Source organism: Pogoniulus pusillus, chromosome 40 (assembly GCF_015220805.1).
Source record: "Pogoniulus pusillus isolate bPogPus1 chromosome 40, bPogPus1.pri, whole genome shotgun sequence".
Lineage (NCBI taxonomy): Eukaryota > Metazoa > Chordata > Aves > Piciformes > Lybiidae > Pogoniulus > Pogoniulus pusillus.
In genome coordinates this window covers 6,632,869-6,658,996 of record NC_087303.1, presented here as the reverse complement: position 1 = coordinate 6,658,996, position 26,128 = coordinate 6,632,869, and the positions used below count along the sequence as shown (strand labels likewise).

The 26,128-nt window shown below is 56.8% G+C and overlaps 1 protein-coding gene across 2 annotated transcripts in view; it reads right to left on the bottom strand.

The window, feature by feature from the left end:
- The window catches only part of MAP3K14 (mitogen-activated protein kinase kinase kinase 14), a 53,959-nt gene that overhangs the window by 14,294 nt on the left and 13,537 nt on the right, over nucleotides 1–26,128 (bottom strand). Inside the window, exons 2-12 of one of the 2 annotated variants that reach the window (XM_064174503.1) lie at nucleotides 24,364–24,636; nucleotides 22,850–22,919; nucleotides 17,371–17,575; nucleotides 16,640–17,248; nucleotides 13,919–14,056; nucleotides 8,190–8,319; nucleotides 6,437–6,568; nucleotides 4,802–4,906; nucleotides 3,086–3,249; nucleotides 1,817–1,967; nucleotides 31–381 (exon numbers count right to left, since the gene is read on the bottom strand). In XM_064174503.1, coding sequence (XP_064030573.1) covers nucleotides 31–381; nucleotides 1,817–1,967; nucleotides 3,086–3,249; nucleotides 4,802–4,906; nucleotides 6,437–6,568; nucleotides 8,190–8,319; nucleotides 13,919–14,056; nucleotides 16,640–17,248; nucleotides 17,371–17,575; nucleotides 22,850–22,919; nucleotides 24,364–24,616 — 2,308 coding nt within the window. In that variant the 5' untranslated portion in view covers nucleotides 24,617–24,636. The remainder of the gene's footprint in view (nucleotides 1–30; nucleotides 382–1,816; nucleotides 1,968–3,085; nucleotides 3,250–4,801; nucleotides 4,907–6,436; nucleotides 6,569–8,189; nucleotides 8,320–13,918; nucleotides 14,057–16,639; nucleotides 17,249–17,370; nucleotides 17,576–22,849; nucleotides 22,920–24,363; nucleotides 24,637–26,128) is intronic. The other variant, XM_064174504.1, reaches the window with a different exon arrangement.

Sequence of the window (26,128 nt, the reverse complement as noted above, 5' to 3'; positions counted from 1 at the left end):
CTGAGCTCCCCCCCACAGCCTCTTGCTCACCTATCTCCAGCTGCTGAAGCTCTTGCTCTGAAATGGTTGTGGCTCTCTCCACATGGCTGCAGCTCCTCAGGGGCAGAGGAGTGGAGGAGAGAGGGGGAGGATCCCAGGTCTCTGGTAGCTCCTTGCAGACGTTCCAAGGGGTGCCCTGCACCTCCTCTGTTTGCTCCAGAGATGGTGGTGGTGGGACTGGGCCTGCACAGGACACTTTGTCTGGCAGGTTTGGGTCAGAAGCAGTCTCAGACACTGGGCTGGCTGTGGGGGACAGGGAGGTCTGTGGATTGTCTTCTCTGGGCAGAGACAAATGCCTGGGCTCTCTGTATTCACCTTTCCAGGGGCTTGTCACACCTCCCACTGCAACAAGACAAAGCACACAAACATCATCAAATAAAGAGAAGCAAGAAGCAAACATTTCCCTTCCCAATTGCAGTTCAGACTGGCTCCTGCTGTGCACTGCCTGCCTCCTTTGGAAGATCCCCTCCATAAATTCCTGCTGCTTTACAGAAGCTGTCAGCAGGACCAAGCTGAAACCAATCAGGGATCATCTCAGAGGCAGGCCTGGGCCACGAGGATGAGCTACAGTCATGGAATCAGAGAATGGGAGGGGTTGGAAGGGACCTCTGGAGATCACCCAGTCCAGCTCCCCTGCAAAGCAGGAGCACCCAGGGCAAGTCACCCAGGAGTACATCCAGATGGGCCTTGAAAGTCTCCAGAGAAGACTCCACCACCTCCCTGGGCAGCCCATTCCAGTGCCAATCACTCTCTCTGACAACAACTTCCTAACAACATCCAGCCTAGACCTGCCCTGCCACAGCTTCAGCCTGGGTCCCCTTCTTCTGTCCCTGGCTGCCTGGCAGCAGAGCCCAACCCCACCTGGCTACAGCCTCCCTGCAGGCAGCTGCAGGCAGCAATGAGCTTTGCCCTGAGCCTCCTCTGCTGCAGGCTGCACCCCCCCAGCTCCCTCAGCCTCTCCTCACAGGGCTGTGCTCCAGGCCCCTCCCCAGCCTTGCTGCCCTTCTCCAAACACCTTCCAGCACCTCAGCATCTCTCTGCAATGGAGGAGCCCAGACCTGGACACAGCACTCCAGGGGTGGCTTGAGCAGTGCTGAGCACAGGGGCAGAAGAACCTCCCTTGTCCTGCTGCCCACACTGCTCCTGAGCCAGCCCAGGCTGCCATTGGCTCTGCTGCCCACCTGGGCACTGCTGCCTCCTCTGCAGCTCCTCTCTCCCAGCACCCCCAGCTCCCTCTCTGCCTGGCTGCTCTCAGCCACTCTAGCCCCAGCCTGTAGTGCTGCTTGGGGTTATTGTGGCCAAAGTGCAGAACCTCTCTGGGCAGCCTGCTCCAGGCCTCCAACACCCTCACACCAAAGAAGTTTCTCCTCACATCAGGATGCAACAAACCTCTGCTCCCAGTTTTGCTGCTCCAGGCTTGCCAGGCTCCAGCTCACTGGATGCAGCTGAGCCTTTGGCTCAGCATGAGCCCAGCCACAGCCAACAGCCTCAATAAGCTCACCTAAAGCTCAACATTGCCTCCTTCAAGTGCAGAAGGCAGAGGCAGCACTTGACAGCACCCAGGGAACTGCCCTTTGTCTGGGTGAGAAACACTCAGCTGTGGCCAGAAGTCATCAACCCAGCCAAGAGCTGAGCCCCAAGCAGACATGCAAGCTGCAGCTGTGCAGGTGATGTGCTGAGCAGTAACACACAGGCACATTCCCACAGGACCACTTGGCCACAGGCAGCTGCTGGCCACTTCCCAGCGCAGAGGAGCTTGCCAGAGAGGCAACTCTACCTTCTTCAAGAGCGACACTGGTCTTAGTTTTGAGTTCTGAGGCTGAAGCTCTCTGCACAGGCTCCTTCTCCAGACCCATTCTGATAATCTCAGCAGTGAGAGGGTTGCAGGAAGGTGGAATTTCCCTCAGAGGAGGTGGCTCTTTAGCTATCTGTGTGACAAACAGGAAGCGAAAGAGGTTAGAGCAGAGAGGCTCTGCTTGGCTTCAGAAAGGCTCTTCCCACCCTGAGAGGCTCCAGCTGAAACGAGAGACCTGGGCAGTGACTTCAGTACTGGCTAAAAAGGCACCATGAAGTCACAGGCAGGATGCAAAAGGAACAGCCCTCAGGTGTGGAACACACCAGGCTGAGAGGTGGAAGGGAAGAGCAACTTCCAAAGCAGAGCTGCCCTCGGGAGGGGCTGGAGAGGTGAACCTCAGGGGCCATGGGCAAGGTCCTGCACCTGGCTCCAGGCAGCTCCTGGTATCAATCCAGGCTGGGGGATGCAGGGCAGGGGAGCAGCCCTGTGGAGAAGGGCTTGGGAAAGCTGGTGGGGAAAAGCTGGGCAGGAGTCAGCACTGAGTGCTGCCAGCCTTGGCCTGGGCTGATGCCAGCAGTGTGGGCAGCAGGGGCAGGGAGGGGATTCTGCTCCTCTGCTCTGCTGAGACCTCCCTGCAGTGCTGGGGCAGCTCTGGAGTGCTCAGCACAGCACAGACAAGGATCTGATGGAGCAGGACCAGAGGAGGCCACAGCAGTGCTGGCAGGGCTGGAAGGGCTCTGCTGTGAGGCCAGGCTGGGAGAGTTGGGCTTGGGCAGGCTGGAGGAGAGAAGGCTGCAGGGAGACCTTCTGGTGGCCTTGGAGTGCTTGAAGGGCCCAGCAGAGAGCTGGGGAGGGACTCTTCATCAGGATGTGTAATGACAGGATGAGAGGCAACAGTTTCAAAGTGAAAGGAGATTTATGTTGGACCCAAGGGAGCATCTTTCACAACAAGGGCAGGGAGAGCCTGTGCCAGGCTGCCCAGAGAGGTGGGAACTGCTCCATGCCTGGCACCACTGCAGGTCAGGTAGTCAGGGGCTGTGAGCAACCTGCTCTGGTTGCAATGTCCCTGCTGACTGCAGGGGGGGTTGGACTGGATGAGCTTTACAGGTCCCTTCCCACCCAACCCATCCCATGCCTCTGGGATCACCAGAGATGCCCAGCTGATGCCAGCCAGCCCTCCTGATGCTCTCTGTGCACTGGGATGCTGCAGGCTGAGGTTGCTGTGAGTGGGGGGCACCTTGGGGCACTCACCTTGAGGCAGAGTGGGTGATTGTAATATTGGGTCCAAGGGTGGCACCCATTGAGCATGTGAAGCATCATACAGCAGCTGCTCCAGATGTCCACCTTGGAGTCGCAGCGCTTGCCCATCACCACCTCTGGAGCCATGTGAGTCTCTGTGCCAGGCACATAGTTCCCTAAAACCATTCCAAAGAGAACTCACTGCACAGCTGCTGCAATCTTTGCAGTCCCAGTGAGCAATGAGCAACCTTAACCCAACCCTCCCAGCCCTCAGCAGCTGTTCCAAGGCTCCGTCTCCTGGTCCAGCGCATCCCTCACGCACAGATCAGGCATCAAGCTCCTGCTTCCAGGGAGGCAAATCAGGATCCTCTCCCACTTGAGCCTGGTGATATAAAGCTCACCTTTCTCTGTCAGCTTTGTAAAGCTCAACTGCCCCAAAAAAACCCAGGGAGGAATTGGGCTTTGGTGGGGGAGTGAGGATTATGTCCCAGCTGTTCAGTCAGGTTACACAGCAAGGCAGAGTCAGGGTTCTCAGCCCTGGTGTGGTTTGGAGCTGGGATAGAACCTTGAATCCTGACATAATCCTGACATAATCCTGACAGAAACCACCAGAAGGAAATTCTTTTGAGGGTGGGGAGAGCCAGGCACAGGTTGAGCATGGTGAGAGCCTGGCACTGGCACAGGTTGAGGGTGGTGAGAGCTTGGCACAGGTTGAGGGTGGTGAGAGCTTGGCACAGGTACAGGTTGAGGGTTGTGAGAGCCTGGCACCAGCACAGGTTGAGGGTGGTGAGAGCCTGGCACAGGTTGAGGGTGGTGAGAGCTTGGCACAGGTACAGGTTGAGGGTTGTGAGAGCCTGGCACAGGCACAGGTTGAGGGTGGTGAGAGCTTGGCACAGGTACAGGTTGAGGGTGGAGAGAGCCTGGCACAGGTTGAGGGTGGAGAGAGCCTGGCACAGGTTGAGGGTGGTGAGAGCTTGGCACAGGTTGAGGGTGGTGAGAGCCTGGCACAGGTTGAGGGTGGTGAGACCTTGGCACAGGTTTGCCAGGGAGGTTGTGGGGCACAGAAGCACCCAATGTGATCTTTGATCACATTGGGTGCTTCTGTGCCCCACAACCTCCCTGGAGGTGTTCAGCACCAGGCTGGATGAGTCCTTTGGAGGTGCTCAGGACCAGGCTGGATGAGTCCATGAGCACCCTGGGCTGGTGGGAGCTGTCCCTGCCCATGGCAGGGAGGTTGGAACTGGCTGAGCTTCGAAGTCACTTCCAGCCCAACCCCATTCTGTGATCCTATCAAACTGCTCATTGCTCTTCATCCCCATTCCCAGGGGGCAGACAAATGCTGGATAACTCAATTCCCAGCCTTACATCCCTGTGGATTTCTGGGTTGTTTTGATGTTCTTTGATGCAAGCTCTGAGAACCATTTTGGTTGGAGAAGACCTTTCAAGTGTGATTGAGTCCAACCATCCTCCAACCCTCCTGAGCCTGCTGCTAAACCACAACCTCCTTTCCTTCAGCTTTAAGGTCCCTTCCAACCCAACCCATTTAGTCATTCTGTGGCTCTGAACAACAGGCTGGGAGATGAGGACCAGCTTCCAGCTCTGAGCTCACTGCAGCTGTCAGTGGACACCCCACAGGAACATCAGCAGAACTGCCACACCAAGAGCAACAGCAAGCCTGGGGGAAAACACAACCACCAGATTAAGCAGGGCACAGCAGAAAATCCTTACCTGTGACCAAGCACTTGCCCAGGCCATCAGGGTGAAGGTGAGCAGAGTGGCCAAAGTCACAGAGCAGAGCTCTGCTCCCATCATCAGACAGCAGCACATTCTCAGCTGCCAAAGAGAAGGTCTCTGTTAGTCTCCTCTGGGTTATGGCCACCCAGATGGAATGAAAGGCAAAAGCTCAAAGGATTGCAGCTCTCAGAGCCCAGCCCAAAGGTTGGGAGTCCTCTGGAGCATCACTGCTGTGAGCAAGCACACAACTACAGTTAGCTATGACCTGTGTTGATGTGCTCAGAGGGCTGCAGCAGCTCTGCTCTGAGGACAGGCTGAGAGAGTTTGGGGCTCTGCAGCCTGGAGAAGGCTTGGAGGAGAACTTGGGAGTGGCCTTTCAGGATCTGAAAGGAGCTACAGGAGGCTGTAGGTTGAGGAAGGTGAGATACTGGCACAGGGTGAGGGTGGTGAGAGGCTGGCACAGGTTGAGGGTGGTGAGAGCCTGGCACAGGTTTGCCAGGGAGGTTGTGGAGCACAGAAGCACCCAATGTGATCAAAGATCACATTGGGTGCTTCTGTGCTCCACAACCTCCCTGGAGGTGCTCAGGACCAGGCTGGATGAGGTCTTGAGTGACCTCTTCTAGCAGGAGCTGTCCCTGCCTATGGCAGAGGGGTTGGAACTGGTTGAGCTTTGAGGTCCCTTCCAATCTAACCCTTTCTATGATTCTGTTCTATGATCTCTGCTCTTAAGCTCCATGGAGGAAGGCCTTGGAGTGCTGGTGGGCAGCAAGCTCTGCACGGGCAGCAATGTGCCCTTGTGGGCAAGAGAGCCAATGGCAGCCTGGAGGGCATCAGGAGAAGTGTGGCCAGCAGGGCTGGGGAGGTTCTGCTCTTCCTTCTGCTCTGCCCTGCTGAGGCCACTGCTGCAATACTGTGTTCAGTTTGGGGCTCCCCAGTTCAGGAGAGACAGAGACCTGCTGGAGGGAGTCCACAAGGATGATTTGGGGTCTTGAGCATCTCCCCTGTGGAGAAAGCCTGAGAGCTCTGGGGGTGTTTGGTCTGGAGAAGAGAAGGCTGAGAGGAGATCTCATCAGTAGCTGAGGGGTGGGGGGCAGTGGCTGGGGCCAGGCTTTGTTGGGTGCTCAGCAGCAATGAGCCAAGGAGCAATGGACACAAACTGGAGCAGAGAAGGTTTCAGCTCCACAGGAGGAGAAACTGCTTTGGTGTGAGGGTGCAGAGCCCTGGAGCAGGCTGCCCAGAGAGGTTGTGGAGTCTCCTTCTCTGCAGACTTGCCAAACCTGCCTGGATGTGTTCCTCTGCAAACTACCCTGAGTGATCCTGCTTTGGCAGGGGGCTGGATGATCTCTGGGGGTCCCTTCCAACCTCTAAACTCCAGTGCTAAGCTGCCAGCTCTCTGCCCTGCAGCTCCACCAGCCCAGGGATGGGGCAGCCTGGGCAAAAAGCTTGTCAGAGCCACAGTAACAGAGGTGACAAATGCAACCTGCCCAGCTGCTTAGAACCCAGGCAAGCTCCAGCCTCAACTGTGGGGTTGAAACCCAAGCAAACAACCTCCTGCCCCTCAGCAACCCCTCAGCAGTTTGCCTCTTGCAAGAGAAAGGGCAGCAGAAGGCACCTTAGGCACCATCCTACCTTTGACATCTCCGTGGAGGATGTTTTGAGCATGAAGATACTCCAAGCCCTCCAGTGCCTGGCCCAGATAACTGAGGGCTCTGTCCTCTGGCAGGCAGCCACTCTGCTTAATTAGTTGCCCTAATGAGCCACCTAAAAAAGAAGCCAGAGAGTTCAGGTGAGCTTAGCTTTGCCTTCTTCCCAGCATCAGCAGCATTCCTCTCTGGGTCTGAGGAGGAAATGAGAAGTGCCAGGGCTGACAGCTCTTATTTTCCACACTGGAGGTCTGCTCCTTAGGTTTATTCCTTCATTTCTTCCTGCCCACTGCTTCTGGGCAGGGTGGTTGAGGGTGGTGAGAGCCTGGCACAGGCACAGGTTGAGGGTGGTGAGAGCCTGGCACAGGCACAGGTTGAGGGTGGTGAGAGTCTGGCACAGGTTTGCCAGGGAGGTTGTGGAGCACAGAAGCACCCAATGTGATCTTTGATCACATTGGGTGCTTCTGTGCTCCACAACCTCCCTGGAGCTGTTCAGGACCAGGCTGGATGAGGCCTTGAGTGACCTGTTCTAGTGTGGGAGATGTCCCTGCCTATGACAGGGAGGTTGGAACTGGCTGAGGTCTCTTCCAACCTAACCCATCCTATGATTCCCATGGTCCTGCCTGAAGAAAGGAGCAGCAGGCAATGGAATCACCCAGGTTTGCTGATCCAGTGTCCCCTGTCCCAGCACAGCACACTTCATATGGTGCTGTGAGAGCAAAACCAGGCTGGAACTGTGTTTGAGTGAGAGTCTGGGAATGGGGCAAGGCTGGCAATGAGTCCCTCCCCACTGACAGGACCACTGCAGGGTTGCACACACCTACCCCACTGCACCCAGGATGCTCCTGGATACAGCAAGGAGTGAACAGCTTGAAAACAGGGGCAGGATGGGATGAGATTTAACAAGGCCAAGTGCAGGGTTCTGCACTTTGGCCACAACAACCCCAAGCAGCACTACAGGCTGGGGACTGAGTGGCTGGAGAGCAGCCAGGAGGAAAGAGACCTGGGGGTACTGATAGAGAGTAGGCTGAAGATGAGCCAGCAGTGTGCCCAGGTGGGCAGCAGAGCCAATGGCATCCTGGGCTGCATCAGGAGCAGTGTGGGCAGCAGGACAAGGGAGGTTCTTCTGCCCCTGTGTTCAGCACTGCTCAGGCCACCCCTGCAGTGCTGTGTCCAGTTCTGGGCTCCTCAATTCAGGAAAGATGTTGAGGTGCTGGAACGTGTCCAGAGAAGGGCAACAAAGCTGGGGAGGGGCCTGGAGCACAAATCCTATGAGGAGAGGCTTAGGGAGCTGGGGGAGTGCAGCCTGCAGCAGAGGAGGCTCAGGGCAGAGCTCATTGCTGCCTGCAGCTGCCTGCAGGGAGGCTGTAGCCAGGTGGGGTTGGGCTCTGCTGCCAGGCAGCCAGCAACAGAACAAGGGGACACAGCCTCAAGTTGTGCCAGGGAAAGTCTGGGCTGGATGTTAGGAGGAAGTTGTTGTCAGAGAGAGTGATTGGCATTGGAATGGGCTGCCCAGGGAGGTGGTGGAGGCACCAACCCTGGAGGTGTTCAAGAAGAGCCTGGATGAGGCACTTAGTGCCATGGTCTGGGTGACTGGACAGGGCTGGGTGCTAGGTTGGCCTGGCTGAGCTTGGAGCTCTCTTCCAACCTGCTTGATTCTATGATTCTAGGACGAAGAAGGGATCAATGTCCACTGCATCCCACAGTGATGGGCTGTGCTGTGGCTGCTCAGTGCTCACCTTCCATCAGCTTCATGAAGATGGTCACCCAGGGTCCTTCCTTCACAGCTCCATACAAGGGCACCACTCTGGGGCTGGCCAAGGCGGCGCAGGTGGTCAGCTCCTCCGCACGGAAGTGTTCCACCTGCACCTGGGGAAACAAAGGAGCACTGAACATGGACTGTGGGGAAAGGCCCAGGGCTGGGTCCTGCATCTGGGTCACAACCACCTCAGGAATGCTGGAGGCTGAGGGCAGAGTGGCTGGAAAGATGCCTGGCAGAAAAGGACCTGGGAGGGTGATGAGTGACAGCAGCTGAAGATGAGCCCAGGAGGTGCCCAGGTGGGCAAGGAGGGCAGCAGCAGCCTGGCCTGGAGCAGCAATGGAGTGGGCAGCAGGAGCAGGGCAGGGATTGTGCCTCTGTGCTGGGCACTGGGGGAGGCCACAGCTGGAATCCTGAGGTTAGTTTTGGACCTCTCACTGCCAGAAGGACGTTGAGAGGCTGGAACAGGGCCAGAGGAGGGCAGGAAAGGTGGGGAAGGGTCTGGAGAAGAGGGCTGGGGAGGAGCAGCTGAGGGAGCTGGGGGGGTGCAGTGTGGAGGAGGCTGAGGGAGACCTCATTGCTCTCTGCAGCTCCCTGAAATGAGGTTGGTCTCTGCTCCCTAATCTCAAGTGATAGAAGGAAAGGATTTGGCCTGAAATTGTGCCAGGGGAGGGCTAGGTTGGGTATTAGAAGAAACTTCTTGACTCAAAGGATTCTCAGGACTGGAACAGGCTGCCCAGAGAGGTGACTGAATCCTCATGCATGGAGGAGTTCAAAGGACACAGACATGGTTCAGCTCCAGCCTTGGCAGAGTTAGAGGATGGTTGGACTCAAAGATCTCAAAGGTCTTTTCCTACCAAACCAATTCCACTGATCCTGTGCATCCTGACAGAATCCTCCCTCCCCAGCCTGGGGCTCAGGGTGTCCCCTACTGTGTGACAGCAGGGGGACAAGGACAACCTTTGTGAGCAGAAACCTCTGAGCACAGCAGGGAGAGGGAACAGCCAGAACATTTCTGAGCAAAGGACAAAGCAGAGTCCCAAACCCTGAGGGTCAGAGTAAAGCTGTGTCCAAAATGATTCACCTCCAGCTTAGGGCCAAGTCCTGGCTGCCTCCAGGAGGGAGCTGAAAAGATCAAACAGATCACTTCAGCACTCTGCTTCCACGGGAGAAGGAGGAAAACAACCAGCCAAGGGCTGTGCAGTGCTTGGCAAAGAAAAGAGAATCAAAGCCCCCCAGAAGAGGAGGGAACACCAAACGTGGGCACAGGCAGTGCCTGCCACTCTCCCCTCCTGGCTGACAGAAAACCTCTCTTCACTCAGCTCAGCCCAGCAAAACACAGCCAGGAGTTGGGAAAGGCCAGAAGGAAAAGATGAGTCAGGAAGGGTCTGGTGGGGAAAGGATGGATCATCTTTCTGCACTGTCAGCAGCCCAGCTGGAGCTGTTTGCAGAGCAGGTGCTCACAGCACCGGGGTGGGGACAGCTCAGGTAGTCCCCTTCTATGCCCAGCAGGCAGCAGGAGCTCCTGACACTGGTGTCAAATGAAGCACCTCGCAGCTCCACCTGCACCTGGGAGCCCTCTGCTCTGGGAGCTGGCTCTGAGCAGTGCTGCTGCTCTGCAGAGGCATCCCCTGAACTCTTCTGTTCTCCTAAGTAATTAGGAGAACAGAAGAGTGGAGACCTTCAAAGAGCAGCTTCTCACAGAGCCTCGGTATGGTAGGGGCTGGAAGGGACCTCTGGAGCTCAGCCAGTCCAAGCCCCTGCCAAAGCAGGGCACCCACAGCAGCTGGCCCAGGAGCACAGTGCCCAGGGGGGGTTGGAAGCTCTGCAGAGAAGGAGACTCCACAACCTCTCTGGGCAGCCTGCTCCAGGCCTCCAGCAGCCTCACACCAAACAACTTTCTCCTCCTGTTCAGGTAGAGCCTCCTGGGTGCCACTCTGTGCCCTCTGCCCCTTGTGCTGCCCCTGGGCACCACTGAGCAGAGTCTGGCCCCAGCCTCTTGCCCCCCACCCCTTAGCTCTTGCTGAGCACTGCTCAGCTGCCCCCTGGAGCTGCTCTTCTGCAGGGTCTCAGCCCCAGGGCTCAGCCTTTGCTGCTCACAGAGCTGCTCCAGGCCCCTCAGCACCTTTGGAGCCTCCCCTGGATTCTCTCCAGCAGTTTCATGTCCCTCTTGAACTGGGAAGCCCAAAGCTGGACCCCAGTGGCTTTCACTGCTGGCTCAGGAGGAACTTGTCCCCCAGCACTCCCAGGTCCTTCTCCTTGGAGCTGCTTCCCAGCAGGTCCCCTTCACCTGTCCTAGTGCAGGAGGTTGCTCCTCCCCGGGGGCAGGATCCTGCACTTGCCCGCAGTGATCTCCCTGAGGTTCCTCTCCCCAAGCTCTCCAGCCTGGGAAGGTCTCACAGGTTGGCAGCACAGCCTGAGGGTCTGCTCTGTCCTTTCATCACTGCTCCACTCTCCTGTCTCTCTTTCTAGCACCACCACTCCTCCTTCCTGAACAGACATCCCACCAGTACCAGCTGCTTCTCCTGGGGCTCTGCACTTGCAGAGGGACAGGGGATGTCAGCAGACACAGACTGTCAGAGCACAAGCTGGTCCTGCTGCCACCCAAACTCCACACCTACAGTGTGAGGGTGCAGAACAGGAAATCATTTTCCACAGGCTTTAACTGTGTTTGCTTCCACAGAGCTGCCAAATGAATGAGCAAACAGCTCAGACTGCCTCTGGGTCAGGCCCAGGCATGAATCCAGGCTGGGTGCAGAGGAGGCTGAGAGCAGCCCTGGGAAAGAGACTTGGGGGTGTTGGGTGCTGAGCAACTGCCCAGGAGCCTGCAGAGCCCTCATGGAGCCCCCAAGGCAGCTGAGTGCTGGCTGCAGCCAGAGCAGAGTGGGCAGAGGGCAGGAGAGGGGATTCTGCCCCTTGGCTCTGCTCAGACCTCACCTCCAGTCCTGCCTCCAGCTCTGCTGTCCCCAGCAGGAGGAGGGCACAGAGCTGCTGGAGTGAGGCCAGAGGAGGCCACAAAGATGCTCCAAGGGCTGGAGCAGCTCTGCTGTGAGCACAGGCTGAGGGAGCTGGGGAGTGCAGCCTGCAGAGGAGAAGGCTCTTTGGAGGGACCTCAGAGCTGCTGCCAGTGCCTGGAGGGATCCTGCAGGAAGGCTGCAGAGAGACTTTTGCTGAGGGTGTCTGGAGCCAGGCCAAGGGGAATGGTTTGGAGCTGAGGCAGAGCAGAGTTAGAGTGGAGCTGAGGAAGAAGCTCTGCAGTGTGAGGGTGGTGAGAGCCTGGCACAGGCTGCCCAGGGAGGCTGTGGCTGCCTCCTGCCTGGGGGTGTTCAAGGTCAGGCTGGATGAGACCTTGGGCAGCCAAGTCTGGTTGAGAGGTGTCCCTGCAGGGGGGTTGGAGCTGATGACCTCTGAGATCTCTTCCAACCTAAGCCATTCTATGACTTCCACAGGCACCACATCCCCTCAGAGCAAGGCAGAGAAGGAGAAGCAAACATTTTAAGCTGCAGATCACAAGTTCCAGCCCCTTCTGCCTGCAACAGTTTTGCACCCCAGGCAAACACTTCCCACATGCTTGCTGAAGTTTGCTGTTGGAGTAAAGTGGGAAACATCATTTCAGAGGTGATGAAGCTCTTCAGGTGCTAAGTTCAAACCAGTTTACATTCTGATCTCACACTGCCTCCACCCCTGCCTCCCCCCCATGGCTGCAGACAAGTCAGTCCCCACATTCAGGTTAGATTCCACACACTCCCCCAGTAACAGGACAAGGTCTGGGTGCACAAGAGGCTGCTAAGCCAAGTGCTGGAGAAATTCACATCCTTGGCTGCACCTGCAGCTGAGGCCACATCCCTGGAGACACTCAAGGTCAAACCAAGCAACCTGATCTAGTTGGGGATGTCCCTGCTGACTGCAGGGGGGTTGGACGAGATGACCTTGGAGGGTCCCTTCCAGCCTGATGTGATCTGCAAGAGAAGCACCTCCTGAAACGGAGCCAGCACTCACTGAAGAGGTGGAAGCTCTCTCTGAAGTGCTTTTTTTCCCCTGCTTGATTCCTTCCTGAGCAGAGGAGCACCTGCCACGTCCCTGCTTCCCCCCAGCCCTGCCCAAAACCAGGGCAGTTAGGTAAGCAAACGACTCTCGGAGCCGCTCCTCCCCCGCAGGCACCAGGAGCACACTCACAGCTCCTCGGAAGGCTCAGCACTCTTGGCCTGTCTCACCACCACCCCCAGATCTCTTGAAGCACACTTAGGAGGCCAAAGGAGCCTATTTCTGGCTGCCAAGCTGGACCCTCTGTGCACACACAGGTTCTCCATCTGCTTCTTCTCCCCGCGCCCTCCCCTCGAACTTCCACCTTGGGCACAGCCAGAGCAGCACTTGGCTGCAGCTGGCCAAAAAGGCACCTACAGCTCATGGTAGCTGGGAGGAGAGTCCCAGAGCCACAGAATGTTAGGGTTGGAAGGGACCTTTGGAGATCATTGGAAGCCAATCCCCTGCCAAAGCAGGGCCACCCAGGGGAGGGCACAGAGCAACGCATCCAGGGGGGGGTTAAAGCCTCCAGAGAAGGAGGCTCCAGGCTCTCTGGGCAGCCTGCTCCAGGCCTGCAGCACACTCACAGCAAAGCACTTTCTTCTCGTGGGTTCCAGCATGTACCCATTGTTCTTTGTCCTGTGACACCAAGCTGGGGGCAGATGTGGCTGGGTTGGAGGGCAGAAGGGCTCTGCAGCAGGACCTTGACCACCTGCACAGATGGGCAGAGTCCAAGGGGATGGAGTTCAATAGCTCCAAGTGCAGGGTGCTGCACTTTGGCCACAGCAACCCCATGCAGAGATACAGGCTGGGGTCAGAGTGGCTGAGAGTAGCCAGACAGAAAGGGATCTGGGGGTGCTGATTGGTACCTGCCTGAACATGAGCCAGCAGTGTGCCCAGGTGGCCAAGAGAGCCAGTGGCATCCTGGCCTGCATCAGCAATGGTGTGGCCAGCAGGAGCAGGGAGGTCATTCTGCCCCTGTACTCTGCACTGGTTAGACCACACCTTGAGTGCTGTGTTCAGTTCTGGGCCCCCCAGTTTAGGAGGGACATTGAGATGCTTGAGCGTGTCCAGAGAAGGGCAACGAGGCTGGGGAGAGGCCTTGAGCACAGCCCTACGAGGAGAGGCTGAGGGAGCTGGGATTGGTTAGCCTGGAGAAGAGGAGGCTCAGGGGAGACCTCATTGCTGTCTACAACTACCTGAGGGGAGGTTGTGGCCAGGAGGAGGTTGCTCTCTTCTCTCAGGTGGCCAGCACCAGAAGGAGAGGACACAGCCTCAGGCTGTGCCAGGGGAGATTTAGGCTGGAGGTGAGGAGAAAGTTCTTCCCTGAGAGAGTCATTGGACACTGGAATGGGCTGCCCGGGGAGGTGGTGGAGTCGCCGTCCCTGGAGCTGTTCAAGGCAGGACTGGACGTGGCACTTGGTGCCATGGTCTGGCCTTGAGCTCTGTGCTAAAGGGTTGGACTTGATGAGCTGTGAGGTCTCTTCCAACCTTGTTGGTACTGTGATACTGTGATCCCTGGGCACCACCAAAACAGAGCCTGGCAGCTCCACCCTGGCACCCACCCCTCAGGTAGTCCCAGCCATCAGCCAGCTCCCTCCTGCCAAGACTGAACAGGGAGGAGACTTTTTCCTCCCTACAGGTGTTGGTGTGTGGAAGTCCTTCCCTCCTCCCAGGCAGTTTTACCTTCTTGGCAGCACACTGAAATCCTGTCTGCTTGTCCTCTATTTTGTAAACTTCTCCAAAGGAGCCAATGCCCAGAGACCCCTGGCACTTGGTCCAGTGAACCTCTTCTCGGTACTCATAATCCACAGGCTTCAGCTTCTGCAAGGGAAATCAGAGAAGAAGATGAAGCAAGGACACAAGCAGCCAACTGCTGAGCTCCATGCTGCAGAGAAAGTACAGAGAGATCTCACCACACCTCTACCACCCCTGCCCAAAACGACTTCTGCCATGGGGTTGAGATGAAATGAGCCCAGAGGAGCTCCCTGGCTCCTGTGGGCTGTGTGTGATCTAAGGGGGTGCACCCAGCACCCCAGCACCGTGCAGAAAGGTCACCAGCCCTTGGGGCTCCCACACAGGATCTAACTATGCAGCTACATCCTGCAAAGAGAAGAAGGTTCAGGTGACTAAAGGCAGACACCTGTGTGTGAGCTGAACCTTTGGACAGGCAGCAGGCTGAGCCTGTGCCTCAGCTCTCACTGTGGATGCTCTCAGGCAGGTCAGTGACATCTGAACTAGTGCTGTGCCCCAAGGATCAGTGCTGGGCACAGTCCTGTTCAACACCTTCAATGATGATCTGGAGCAAGGGATTGAGTCCAGCAGCAGTAAGTTTGCAGATGACACCAAGCTAGGAGCAGCTGTGGAGCTGCTGGAGGGTAGCAGAGCCCTGGAGAGGGACCTGGCCAGGCTGCATGGGTGGGCAGAGGCTAAGGGGATGAGATTGAACAAGGCCAAGGGCAGGGTTCTGCACTTTGGCCACAACAACCCCAAGCAGCACTACAGGCTGGGGACTGAGTGGCTGAGAGCAGGCAGGAGGAAAGGGACCTGGGGGTACTGGTGGATAGTAGCTGAAGATGAGGCAGCAGTGCCCAGGTGGGCAGCAGAGCCAATGGCATCCTGGGCTGGCTCAGGAGCAGTGTGGGCAGCAGGACAAGAGAGGTTCTTCTGCCCCTGTACTCAGCACTGCTCAGGCCACATCTTGAGTGCTGTATCCAGTTCTGGGCTCCTCCATTCAAGAGAGCTGTTGAGGTGCTGGAAGGTGTTGAGAGAAGGGCAGCAAGGCTGGGGAGGGGCCTGGAGCACAGCCCTGTGAGGAGAGGCTGAGGGAGCTGGGGGGGTGCAGCCTGCAGCAGAGGAGGCTCAGGGCAGAGCTGATTGCTGCCTGCAGCTGCCTGCAGGGAGGCTGTAGCCAGGTGGGGTTGGGCTCTGCTGCCAGGCAGCCAGGGCCGGAAGGGGACCCAGGCTAAAGCTGTGGCAGGGCAGGTCTAGGCTGGATGTTAGGAGGAAGTTGGCAGAGAGAGTGATTGGCACTGGAATGGGCTGCCCAGGGAGGTGGTGGAGGCACCAACCCTGAAGGTGTTCAAGAAGAGACTGGATGAGGCACTTAGTGCCATGGTCTGGTTGACTGGATAGGGCTGGGGGATAGGTTGGGCTGGCTGAGCTTGGAGCTCTCTTCCAACCTGCTTGGTTCTATGATTCTATGAACTCCACTGACAACACTGGCAGGGTCACACTGATCCCAGAGCAGAGTCCTCCTGAGGTGTTCCAGGTGGAAAGGGACAGCTCAGCTCAGCAGAAATCCATCAAGCCTGCAAATTCCCACCCATTTGCTGTGCCTCAGGCCTGTGTGTGGCCAGGGACAAAGAGTGGCTTGCAGGCCTCCTACCCAAGGCAGCAGATATGGGTCTGGCACCTTCACAACCTCCACAGCCCTGGTTTGTGTGTCACAGTCCAGGTCACCTCTGGCCAATAAAACCTGGCAGCCTGTTCAGCTGAATGGCCCAGGCTGTTTTAGCTGAATGAAGACATGAGGGCAAGGGAGGGGATTCTGCCCCTTGGCTCTGCTCTCCTCAGACCCCACCTGCAGTCCTGGGTGCAGCTCTGGAGCCCCCAACACAAGCAGGACATGGAAGTGTTGGAACCAGTCCAGAAGGAGGCCACCAAAGATGCTGAGAGGGCTGCAGCAGCTCTGCTCTGAGCACAGGCTGAGAGAGTTGGGGCTCTGCAGCCTGGAGAAGGCTTTGAGGAGACCTTGGAGTGACCTTCCAGGATCTGAAGGGGGATCCAGGAGGGCTGGGGAGGGACTATTGGCAAGGTCTGGGAATGGCAGAAGGAGGAGGAATGGGTTTGGAGTGGCAGAGGGGAAATCGAAAGTGGATGTTAGGAGGAGGAGTGAGGGTGGTGAGAGCCTGGCACAGGTTGAGGGTGGTGAGACTGGCACAGGTTGAGGGTGGTGAGAGCCTGGCACAGGTTTCCCAGGGAGGTTGTGGAGCACAGAAGCACCCAATGTGATCAAAGATCACATTGGGTGCTTCTGTGCTCCACAACCTCCCTGAAGGCATTCAGGACCAGGCTGGATGAGGCCTTGAGTGACCTGTTCTAGTGTGGGAGGTGTCCCTGCCTATGGCAGGGAGGTTGGAACTGGCTGATCTTCGAGGTCCCTTCCAACTTAACCCATTCTGTGACCTCTGAGGGCTGCCTAAGCACAGAAACCCTTCTCCAAGCCAAGCAGGCAGATCCAGTGACCGAGCAAACAAACCAGAGCCACCCCTGAGAAAACCAAACCCAAGCACAGCAAGAACCATCCAGAAGATGCAGGCTTGTTACAGAAGCCAGCACATGGCTGCAGGTTCTCCCTCTTGCTGCAGCCTCCCACAGCCCTGGTGTGTGGGCTGAGAGGCTCACCTCGTTCAGCAGCACCCCCTCGTTGTCATCCGCTTCATCCAACCGCTCCTTGGGCTCCAGACCACCTCCTCTCCACGTCTTGGCCAGGCTGGCTAAGTTCTGTGGTTCCCCAAGGCTCACACTCCCCTTCAAAGCATCCACCAAGTATTCTTCCACAGAAATCTTGTCTGAGCTGGTTGGGATGGACTGGGTGGCACATTTGGGGTAGCTGTACTCTGAGCCGAGGCCAGAGAAGCGCTGCTGGCTGCCCTGATAGCTGAGGTCAGCCTGGAAGTAAGGCTCCAGGGCTTTGTGTTTCAAGGCATGCAGAGGACTGTCCAGGGGTGGGAGATGAAGGGGCAGGATGTTGTAGGGAAAAGGATGGAGAGTTTCAGGCTGTGGAACATTGTCCCTCTGGGACTGCTGCTTCCAGACGTGATTAAGGCACTGAATGGGGCTTATCAGCTTGTGCAGTTCTGCTTTGTATTGGCTCCGTGGGGAGGGGGGGTTGAGTGGGGGCAGAACTTGCTCTGGTTTCTCAAATGGCAGTGGATCATAGACCAAGGCCTTGGTAAATTCTGAAGCCCAAAAAGTGTTTGTGTAGAGAGTGTTTTGGTGTGACTCATCCTCCTAGAAGAGAAAAGAGAAGAGCTGAGCAAGAAGCTCGCTCTGCCCGCAGCACATTCAGCCCAGGGCAGCCAGGACCCTGCAGGGGTCCCAGGAGGCCCAAGGGAAGGTGGAAGGATTCTCACCTGGACAGGGATTGGGGTGCAGCTCTCTTGCTCTGGAGTCCTGGGACCTCTCCTGCCAGCAGCCACTGGTTGTATCTTCAGCTTGGACCTCTTCTTGTGGCGCTTCCTCTTCGTCTTGCCGCGGTGCCTCCCTCTCCACGGTGCCATCCTCCCCTCCGTGGCGTGGGCCACATTGTTAGGGATCTGGTCAAGGCTGTCTGACCTGCTGCAGGAAACCAAACCAGAACCAGAGACCTCAGATCCTCCAGTCCATCCAGTCCCCAGCTCTAGCAAGGCTGGTGCCAAACCATGGCCCCCAGCACATCTCTGTGCCTTCCGAACACATCCAGGGGTGAGGACTCAGCTCCCTCCCTGGGCCAGGCTCTGAGAACCCTTTTGCTGAAGAAGTTTCTTCTAAGGTCCAACCTAAACCTCTCCTGGTCCAGCTTGAGGCCATTTCTTCTTGGCTTATCACTTGTTCCTTGGGACAAGAGACCAACTCCCAGCTGGCTCCTGCCTGCTTTCAGGGAGCTATACAGAGCAGTGAGGTCTCCCTCAGCCTCCTCTTCTCCAGGCTGAGCAACCCCAGGTCTCTCTGTTGCTCCTCCCCAGCCCTCTTCTCCAGAGCCTTCAGCAGCTTCATTGCCCTGCTCTGGCCCTGCTCCAGCCTCTCAATGTCCTTCTGGCAGTGAGGAGTCCAAACTGAACCCAGCACTCAAGGTGTGGCCTCACCAGTGCCAAGCCCAGAGGGACAATCCCTGTCCTGCTGGCTACTCTCCCTTGCTGATCCAGGCCAGGCTGCTGGTGCCCTTCTTGCCCACCTGGGCACCCCTTGGCTCATCTTCAGCTGCTGCTAACAACTCCTCCCCACCAGTCCTTTTCCACTGGGCAGTTTCCAGTCACTTTGTCTCCATCCTTTATCATTCCTGGGGTGGTTGTGACCCAAGTGCAGGACTCAACCCTTAGCTCTGTTGAATCTTATCCCATTAGCCTGAGCCCATCGAGCCAGCCTGGCCAGGTCCCTCTGCAGAACCTTCTACTCTCCAGCAGGAAATGGCTGCAACCCCTGAGCTCTGCTGGTGAAAGCCCACTCCCAGTTACCACCCACAGAGCAGGAGTGAGGATTAGCAATTCCTCCTCCTGAGATCTCAGGAGCAGAGGATGATTCCATCACTGCTGCCTTCCAACATGTAGCATCTGCAGCAAGGCAGAGAGCAGTGAAGGCAAGAAGGAAATATGGGGGCGTGGGGGGGGGGGGGAGCAAAGAATTACAGCTCCCAGCATTTGCAAATGCTGCAAGGGACAGCAGGGACAGAAGGCAGTGCAGAGGGGAAAGCAATGAAGGTCTCCAGGCTGCTTTCAGGCAGTTTGTGTCTGTGCCAGAGGGCTCAGATGAGGGACAAATGCAGTCTGGTGCCAGGAGTGGTGTACTTCATCAAAGTGCTCCTGTCACAGAGCCACAGAATGGCAGGGCTTGGAAGAGCCTCAGAGCTCATCCAGTCCAGCCTCCCTGCCAAAGCAGGATCACCCAGGGCAGGTCCCAGGGGAATGCATCCAGATGGGGTTTGAATCTCTGCAGAGAAGGAGACTCCACAACCTCTCTGGGCAGCCTGCTCCAGGCCTCCAGCAGCCTCACTGCTGTTCAGATGGAACCTCCTGGGCTCCAGTTTGAGCCCAGTGTCCTGTCACCAGGCACACCTAAACGAGCCTGGCCCCTGCTTCTTGCCCTCACCCTTCAGATACTTGTAACCACGGCTCAGATCCCCTCTGGGGCTGCTCTTCTCCTGGCTCAACAGCCCCAGGGCTCCTTCCCCATAACACAGATGTTCAGTCCCTTCACCAGCCCCTTAGCCTCTGCTGGACTCTCTCCAGTGGTTTCCTGCCCCTCTTGAACTGGGGAGCTCAGAACTGGACCCAGTACTTCATCTGTGCTCTCCCTAGGGCAGAGTAGAGAGGGAGGAGAACTTCCCTTGACCTGCTGGCCACACTGTTTGTAGTGCAGCCCTGCCTGCTCTGCCTGGAAGCCAAAAGGGCTTTGCACCAGAGCAAAGGGAGGACTGCACTCACACAAAGCAGCTTCAAGGAGCCAAAGCAGCTTCAAGGAGCCAAAGTGCTCTGGCTGGTGAAGCTCAGTGCTCAGAAGACACAAACCAGCACTGCTCAGCACAGCAGCTAGGGGCTGCACAGCCAGACAGGACCCTCAGCAGGGACACTTCCCTGCAGCTGCTCAACACCAGTCCTGGCAGGTAGGTACTTCCAAACAAGCTGCAAAGGAAATAGAGCATACTTGAGGTGGTGGAGTCCCCACCCCGGGAGGGGTTTAAATGCTGTGTGGATGTGGTGCTAAGGGAGGTGGTTTAGTGGTGGTGGCTTAGCAGCAGTGGTGGAGCTGTGAGCTCTGAGTGAGCTCTGGGTGAGCTCTGGCTGTGAGCTATGGGTGAGCTCTGGCTGTGAGCTCTGGCTGTGAGCTCTAAGTGAGCTCTGGGTGAGCTTTGGCTGTGAGCTCTGGGTGAGCTCTGGCTGTGAGCTCTGGGTGAGCTCTGGCTGTGAGCTCTGGCAGTGAGCTCTGGCTGTGAGCTCTGGCTGTGAGCTCTGGGTGAGCTCTGGCTGTGAGCTCTGAGTGAGCTCTGGGTGAGCTCTGGCTGTGAGCTCTGGCTGTGAGCTCTGGTGGTGAGCTCTGGCTGTGAGCTCTGAGTGAGCTCTGGCTGTGAGGTCTGGCTGTGAGCTCTGAGTGAGCTCTGGCTGTGAGCTCTGGCTGTGAGCTCTGGGTGAGCTCTGGCTGTGAGCTCTGGCAGTGAGCTCTGGCTGTGAGCTCTGAGTGAGCTCTGGCTGTGAGGTCTGGCTGTGAGCTCTGGGTGAGCTCTGGCTGTGAGCTCTGGTGGTGAGCTCTGGCTGTGCGCTCTGAGTGAGCTCTGGCTGTGAGCTCTGGCTGTGAGCTCTGGCTGTGAGCTCTGGGTGAGCTCTGGCTGTGAGCTCTGGCTGTGAGCTCTGAGTGAGCTCTGGGTGAGCTCTGGCTGTGAGCTCTGGCAGTGAGCTCTGGCTGTGAGCTCTGGCTGTGAGCTCTGGGTGAGCTCTGGCTGTGAGCTCTGGCTGAGGTCTGGCTGTGAGCTTTGGTTGAGCTCTGAGTGAGCTCTGGGTGAGCTCTGGCTGTGAGCTCTGAGTGAGTGGCTGGACTTTGTGATCTCAAAGGTCTCTTCCAACCTCAACAGTTCCATGACTCTGTGATCTCCAAAGGAAGAAGCCAAAGCTGTTCTGCTGGCTCAGAACAACTCTGCTGCACTCATCTGCCTTCACTGAGCTGTGCTGCATTCACAGCCACCACTGCCCTCTCTCTTCTCCTGCTGGCTCAGTGTCCCACTGAGCTCCAGAAGGTCTCCTAAGCAGAATTCCAGCTTTGCCTTGAACCTAGACACAGAACTGCCCTGAGCTCCACATAACCCCCCCCAAGAAATGGTTCCCTCTGTATTTCCTCAGTGGGTTCAAGGGACAATGCCCCTGGACTGGGTGCTGGTGAGGCTGCATCTCAAGTACTGGGTTCAGGTTTGGGCCCCTCACTCCCAGAAGGACATTGAGAGGCTGGAGAAGGGCCAGAGAAGGACAACAAAGGTGGAGAAGGGTCTGGAGAAGAGGGCTGGGGAGGAGCAGCTGAGGGAGCTGGGGGAGTGCAGTGTGGGAAAGAGGAGGCTGAGGGAGAGCTCATTGCTCTCTGCAGCTCCCTGAGAGGAGGCTGCAGGCAGGTGGGGGTTGGGCTCTGCTGCCTAGTCTCAGGTGAGGGAAGGAGAGGAAATGTCCTGAAATTGTGCCAGGGGAGGGTTAGGTTGGAGCTGAGGAACAATTTCTTTGCTGCAAGAGTGGTGAGGGCTTGGCAGAGGCTGCCCAGGGAGGAGGTGGAGTGCCCATGGCTGGAGGTGTTCCAGAAAGCTGTGGCCATGGCAGCTGGGGCCAGGGTTTAGTGGCCTTGGTGGGGTTGGGCTGCTGCTTGGGCTGGATGATTTTTGAAGGCTTTTCCATCAGACACAGTTCTATGATTCTGTGATTCCACCTCAGGAGGCAGTGTCAGACCACAGCCCTTGCAGGGCCAGGTTCAGCATCTGACAGCAGGTCTTAGTTGTCAGCCACTTCAGAGGGTGCTGGAGCTGCCTGGTGAAGCCCCAAGCCCCAGTGCCTCTCACAGCTCCAGCCTGTGTCCCCCAGGGGCACACTTTCCTCATGAAGCAGTGCCTCACTCCCAGATGACTTCAGCAAGCCTCAGGTCTCTGTTTCAGTGCCACAACTCTTTCTCTCTCTACCAGTTTCACTCTCTCTTCACAACCCTGCTGCTGTCACTGAGCACAGGTTCTTCTCTCTTGCTCTTTTGTTTACCCTCCCCAGGAAGGCAGAGCTTCCCTTTTCTCAGGGCTGCTTCTAGCAGCAGCTGAAGCTCTCCACAACTTTTCAGAGGATGCTGCAATGTGGTTTCAAAAGCATCAGGGCAGCTCAGTTAAAAAGGACTCCAAAATTTCCCTTGGACCTCTTCTACTTCAAGCCCAGGAACCTCAACAAAAATTCACTGAATCATTTCAAGCCAAATCTGAGCACCCAGAAAGAGAGGCAGAAGGCTCCAAGGGCCAGGAAACCAGCAGGCAGGAGGTGCTTTGTGCTTAGACTTCTACTTTCTCCTAACACAAAGGGGTTTGGGGGAAGCTGTTTAATCTCTCTAAGAGCCTCAGAGAGAGAAGTTAATCCTAACAGGAATCATAGAATTGCCAGGGCTGGAAGGGAGCTCAAGGATCATCCAGCTCCAACAGAGGCTGCTCCTGCTCCATGCTAGGTGCTAGGTCCCCATTAACTTCTCAGGCACTGATGTCTTCAGAGCAGTGAAGAAGACAAAGTCCCTGCAGAAGCTGGTCTGACAGTGCAGCATTGTTGGTTCCCCTCTTACAGGCTAAGGAGGACAAATTCTGGGCCCCTCACACAAAGTCCTGGATGCTTAGAACCACAGAACTGTCAGAGGCAGAAGGGACCTCAAGGATCAGCCAGCTCCAGCCCCCTGCCATGCCCAGGGACACCTCACACCAGATCAGTTTGCTCACAGCCACATCCAGCCTGGCCTGAAACACCTCCAGGCATGAGGCTTCCACCACCTCCCTGGGCAACCTGTGCCAGGCTCTCAGCACCCTCATGGGGAAGAACTTCTTCCTAACACCCAATCTGAATCCACTTCCAGTTTTGCTCCATTTTGCTCCAGTCCCATCACTCCCTGACAGCCTTAAAGTCCCTCCCCAGCTTTCCTGCAGCCTCCTTCAGATGTTGAAAGGCCACAATAAGGTCTCCTTGGAGCCTTCTCCTCTCCAGGTTGAACACTCCCAACTCTCTCAGCCTGTCCCCATAGCAGATCAGCTGCAGAGCATCCTCTTGGCCCTAAATGCTTGTGGGAAAACCACTGTGAGGAGCCAGGCTGGTCTGGAAGCAGGCAGCAGGCAGCAGCAGGGGAGGGTGCTCAGGGTAAGAGGTCTCTCACCTGTACTGCTTGCTGTGAGCAATGAAGGATCTCTCTGACAAGGTGGGGCTGAACTCCTGACTGTTCTCACCTGCAGGACAGAAAAGAGGATCAGCACAGGTCTTCAGCACCTCCAGGCTGTCACTCTCCTGGTGCCAGGTGGACTAAGAAACCCAAACAGTGAGCCAGGCTAAGCACCACACCCCCTGCACTGTGCTCCCTCCTGCCCCAGCAGCAGGCAGCTGCCCCTGCCTCGTGGATCCACAGCATCACAGAAGGGGTTGGGTTGGAAGGGACCTCAAAGCTCAGCCTGGCCTTGAACACCTCCAGGGAGGGGACATCCACAGCCTCCTCAGGTGCTCTGCTCCTGTATCTCCTTACCCTCACTCCAAAGAATTTCTTCCTCATCTCCAGTCTAAATTCCCCCTCCTCAAGCTCCCATCCACTCTATTTGTAAAACCCCCTTCTCTTGTACAAAGTCTCTTCCTGGCTTTCTTGTAGCCTCCCTCAGGTCCTGGAAGGATGCCAAAAGATCTCTCTGGAGCATTCTCCAGGCTGAACAGTCCCAAGTCTCCCAGCCTGCCCCCAGAGAGGAGGTTCTCTAACCCTCCAACCACCTTTTGTGGCCTCCTCTGAACCCCCTCTTGGTCCCTCAGCTCTTTTCCATGTAACAGCTTTACTTTGGGTTTCTTCTCTTCCCCCTACTCCTTTTCCCACACCTTTCAGAAGTCAGCCAAGCAGAGATGAGGCAGCAGGACTCAGATTTACAAGACCACAGATCACAGATGTTAGGGCTTGGAAGGGACCTCTGGAGGTCAAGCCCAACCCCCTGCCAGAGCAGGGACACAGAATCCAGCACAGGTTGCACAGGAACACATCCAGGCAGGGCTGGGAAGGCTTCAGAGAAGGAGACTCCACAACCTCTCTGGGCAGCCTGTGCCAGGCTCTGGGATCCTCACACTCAAGAAGTTCTTCCTCATGTTGCTGCAGCTTCCATCCACTGCTGCTTGTCCTAGCCCAGGGAGCAGTGAGCAGAGTTTGTCCCCTCCCTCCCGCCCCCCAGCCCTCAGATATTCACAGACACTGCTCAGATCCCCTCTCAGTCTTCTCCAGACCAAGCAGCCCCAGGTCCCTCAGCCTCTCCTCACAGGGCACTGCTCAGTCCCTGTGGCATCTTTGTAGCCCTCCCTTGGCTTCCCTCCAGCAGATCCCTGTCCCTCCTGAACTGGGGAGCTGAAAACTGACCCCAATACTCCAGGTGAGGTCTCACTCAGAGCAGAGCAGAGGGGCAGGCAGGTGCAAGGGCCCCACACTGCCCTGCTCTTTGTGCCTCCCCCAGTGGATGCTGCCACATTTATTAGGAGACTTCATGAGCTTCCCACATAGAGGCTGGGATGTGTCACCAGCTCCACTCCACTTGGGATTACAAATAGATGTTGCCTCAGCTCTCCAGGAGTGCAAACTGAGTGAAATCTCATCCTGCATTCCACATTCCCTTTTCTCAATGAGCAGCAGCAGCCCACACAGCTACTCACACTCTGCCTGGGCAATAATAGAAATTGATGCACAGCCTCCTGCTGTTTCTTCTTTTGCTGTCCCTTTGGTGATGACATCACTCAGGATTTTCCACTGGCTCTGGAAGATGACCTTCTTGGAGTCTTCCACTTTGCAAACGCTGCTCTGCCTTTCGCTCGCCGTCTCCTTCAGCCCCTTGCTAGCTGTGAGCTCCTTCTTCTGCTGGAAGCTTGCATCAGGAGCTTCTTGGCAGGTAATTCCCATCACAGCCATCTCACAGGTTCAGAGAGTCACTGGGGATAAAAACAGCAAAGCAAAACACTTGTCAAAACACTTCACAGCAGCCTCAAACCTTCATGATTTCATAGAGTCACAGAACCACAGAATCAGGCAGGTTGGCAGAGAGCTCCAAGCTCCTCCAGCCCAACCTAGCACCCAGCCCTGCCCAACCAACCAGACCATGGCACTCAGTGCCCCAGCCAGGCTTGGCTGCAACACCTCCAGCCACAGCCACTCCACCACCTCCCTGGGCAGCCCATTCCAATGCCAATCACTCTCTCTGACAACAACTTCCTCCTCACATCCAGCCTGAACCTGCCCTGGCACAGCTTCAGGCTGGGTCCCCTTCTTCTGGCCCTGGCTGCCTGGCAGCAGAGCCCAACCCCACCTGGCTACAGCCTCCCTGCAGGCAGCTGCAGGCAGCAATCAGCTCTGCCCTGAGCCTTCTCTGCTGCAGGCTGCACCCCCCCAGCTCCCTCAGCCTCTCCTCCCAGGGCTCTGCTCCAGGCCCCTCCCCAGCCTTGCTGCCCTTCTCTCAACACCTTCCAGCACCTCAAAATCTCTCTGCAATTGAGGAGCCCAGAACTGGACACAGCACTCAAGGTGAGGCCTGAGCAGTGCTGAGCACAGGGGCAGAAGAACCTCCCTTGTCCTGCTGCCCACACTGCTCCTGAGCCAGCCCAGGATGTGATGGTGCTGGAGAAGTCCTCTCTGCTTGGCAGCCACTCAGCAGGGGCTGACCAGGGAGTGTAAACATAGCTCCCAACAAGTCCCAGCACAGGCCAACCCTTGGCCAATTGGCACTGCTGCAGAAGGTGGAAAGGAGCCAGGGGTGGGAAGGGAGAAGCAGAAAGTAGCACTGGGAGCAAGGCCCAGAGGGACAGGACAGGAGGGGGCTGTGCTGTGGGGTGGAAATCAGGAGATGAGGAGCAACCTAGAGATGAGGAGCTCCCTGCAAGCACCCTGAGCATGAGCCCACAGGAAACAGAGCTTTGGCTCAGCTCCTGATGCCACTGCCCTGGGCTCTGGGCAGGCCAAACTGGTTGTGTTCTTTCAAACCAGAACATGCTGAATTGTCCCTTAGCCATGGAGGTCTTCTCCTCGTGCTGGTCCTCAGGTGAAAAACCTTCAGATGAACATTTCCATCAATAAACCACCCAGGAAAGCTCAGCAGCCTCTGCAGACTCCTACTGCTGCCAAGGACCACGGACCCAGGATAAGAGGTGGAAGAGGAGGGAGAGAGAGAGCAGCAAAACTAAGACCTCAGAACCATCACCAGGGCACATCTTTGAGGCTCATCTCTTTAAGCCTGCACCAGGGATTTTCTTTTCCTTTTTTGCTCTCCTTTTCTGCTCACCTCTTTAAACCTGCACCAAGGATTTTCTTTTCCTCTTTTCCTTCCTTTTCTGCTCATCTCTTTAGGCCTGCACCAGGGATTTTCTTCTCTTTTCCTTCCTTTTCTGCTCACCTCTTTAGGCCTGCACCAGGGATTTTCTTCTCCTCTTT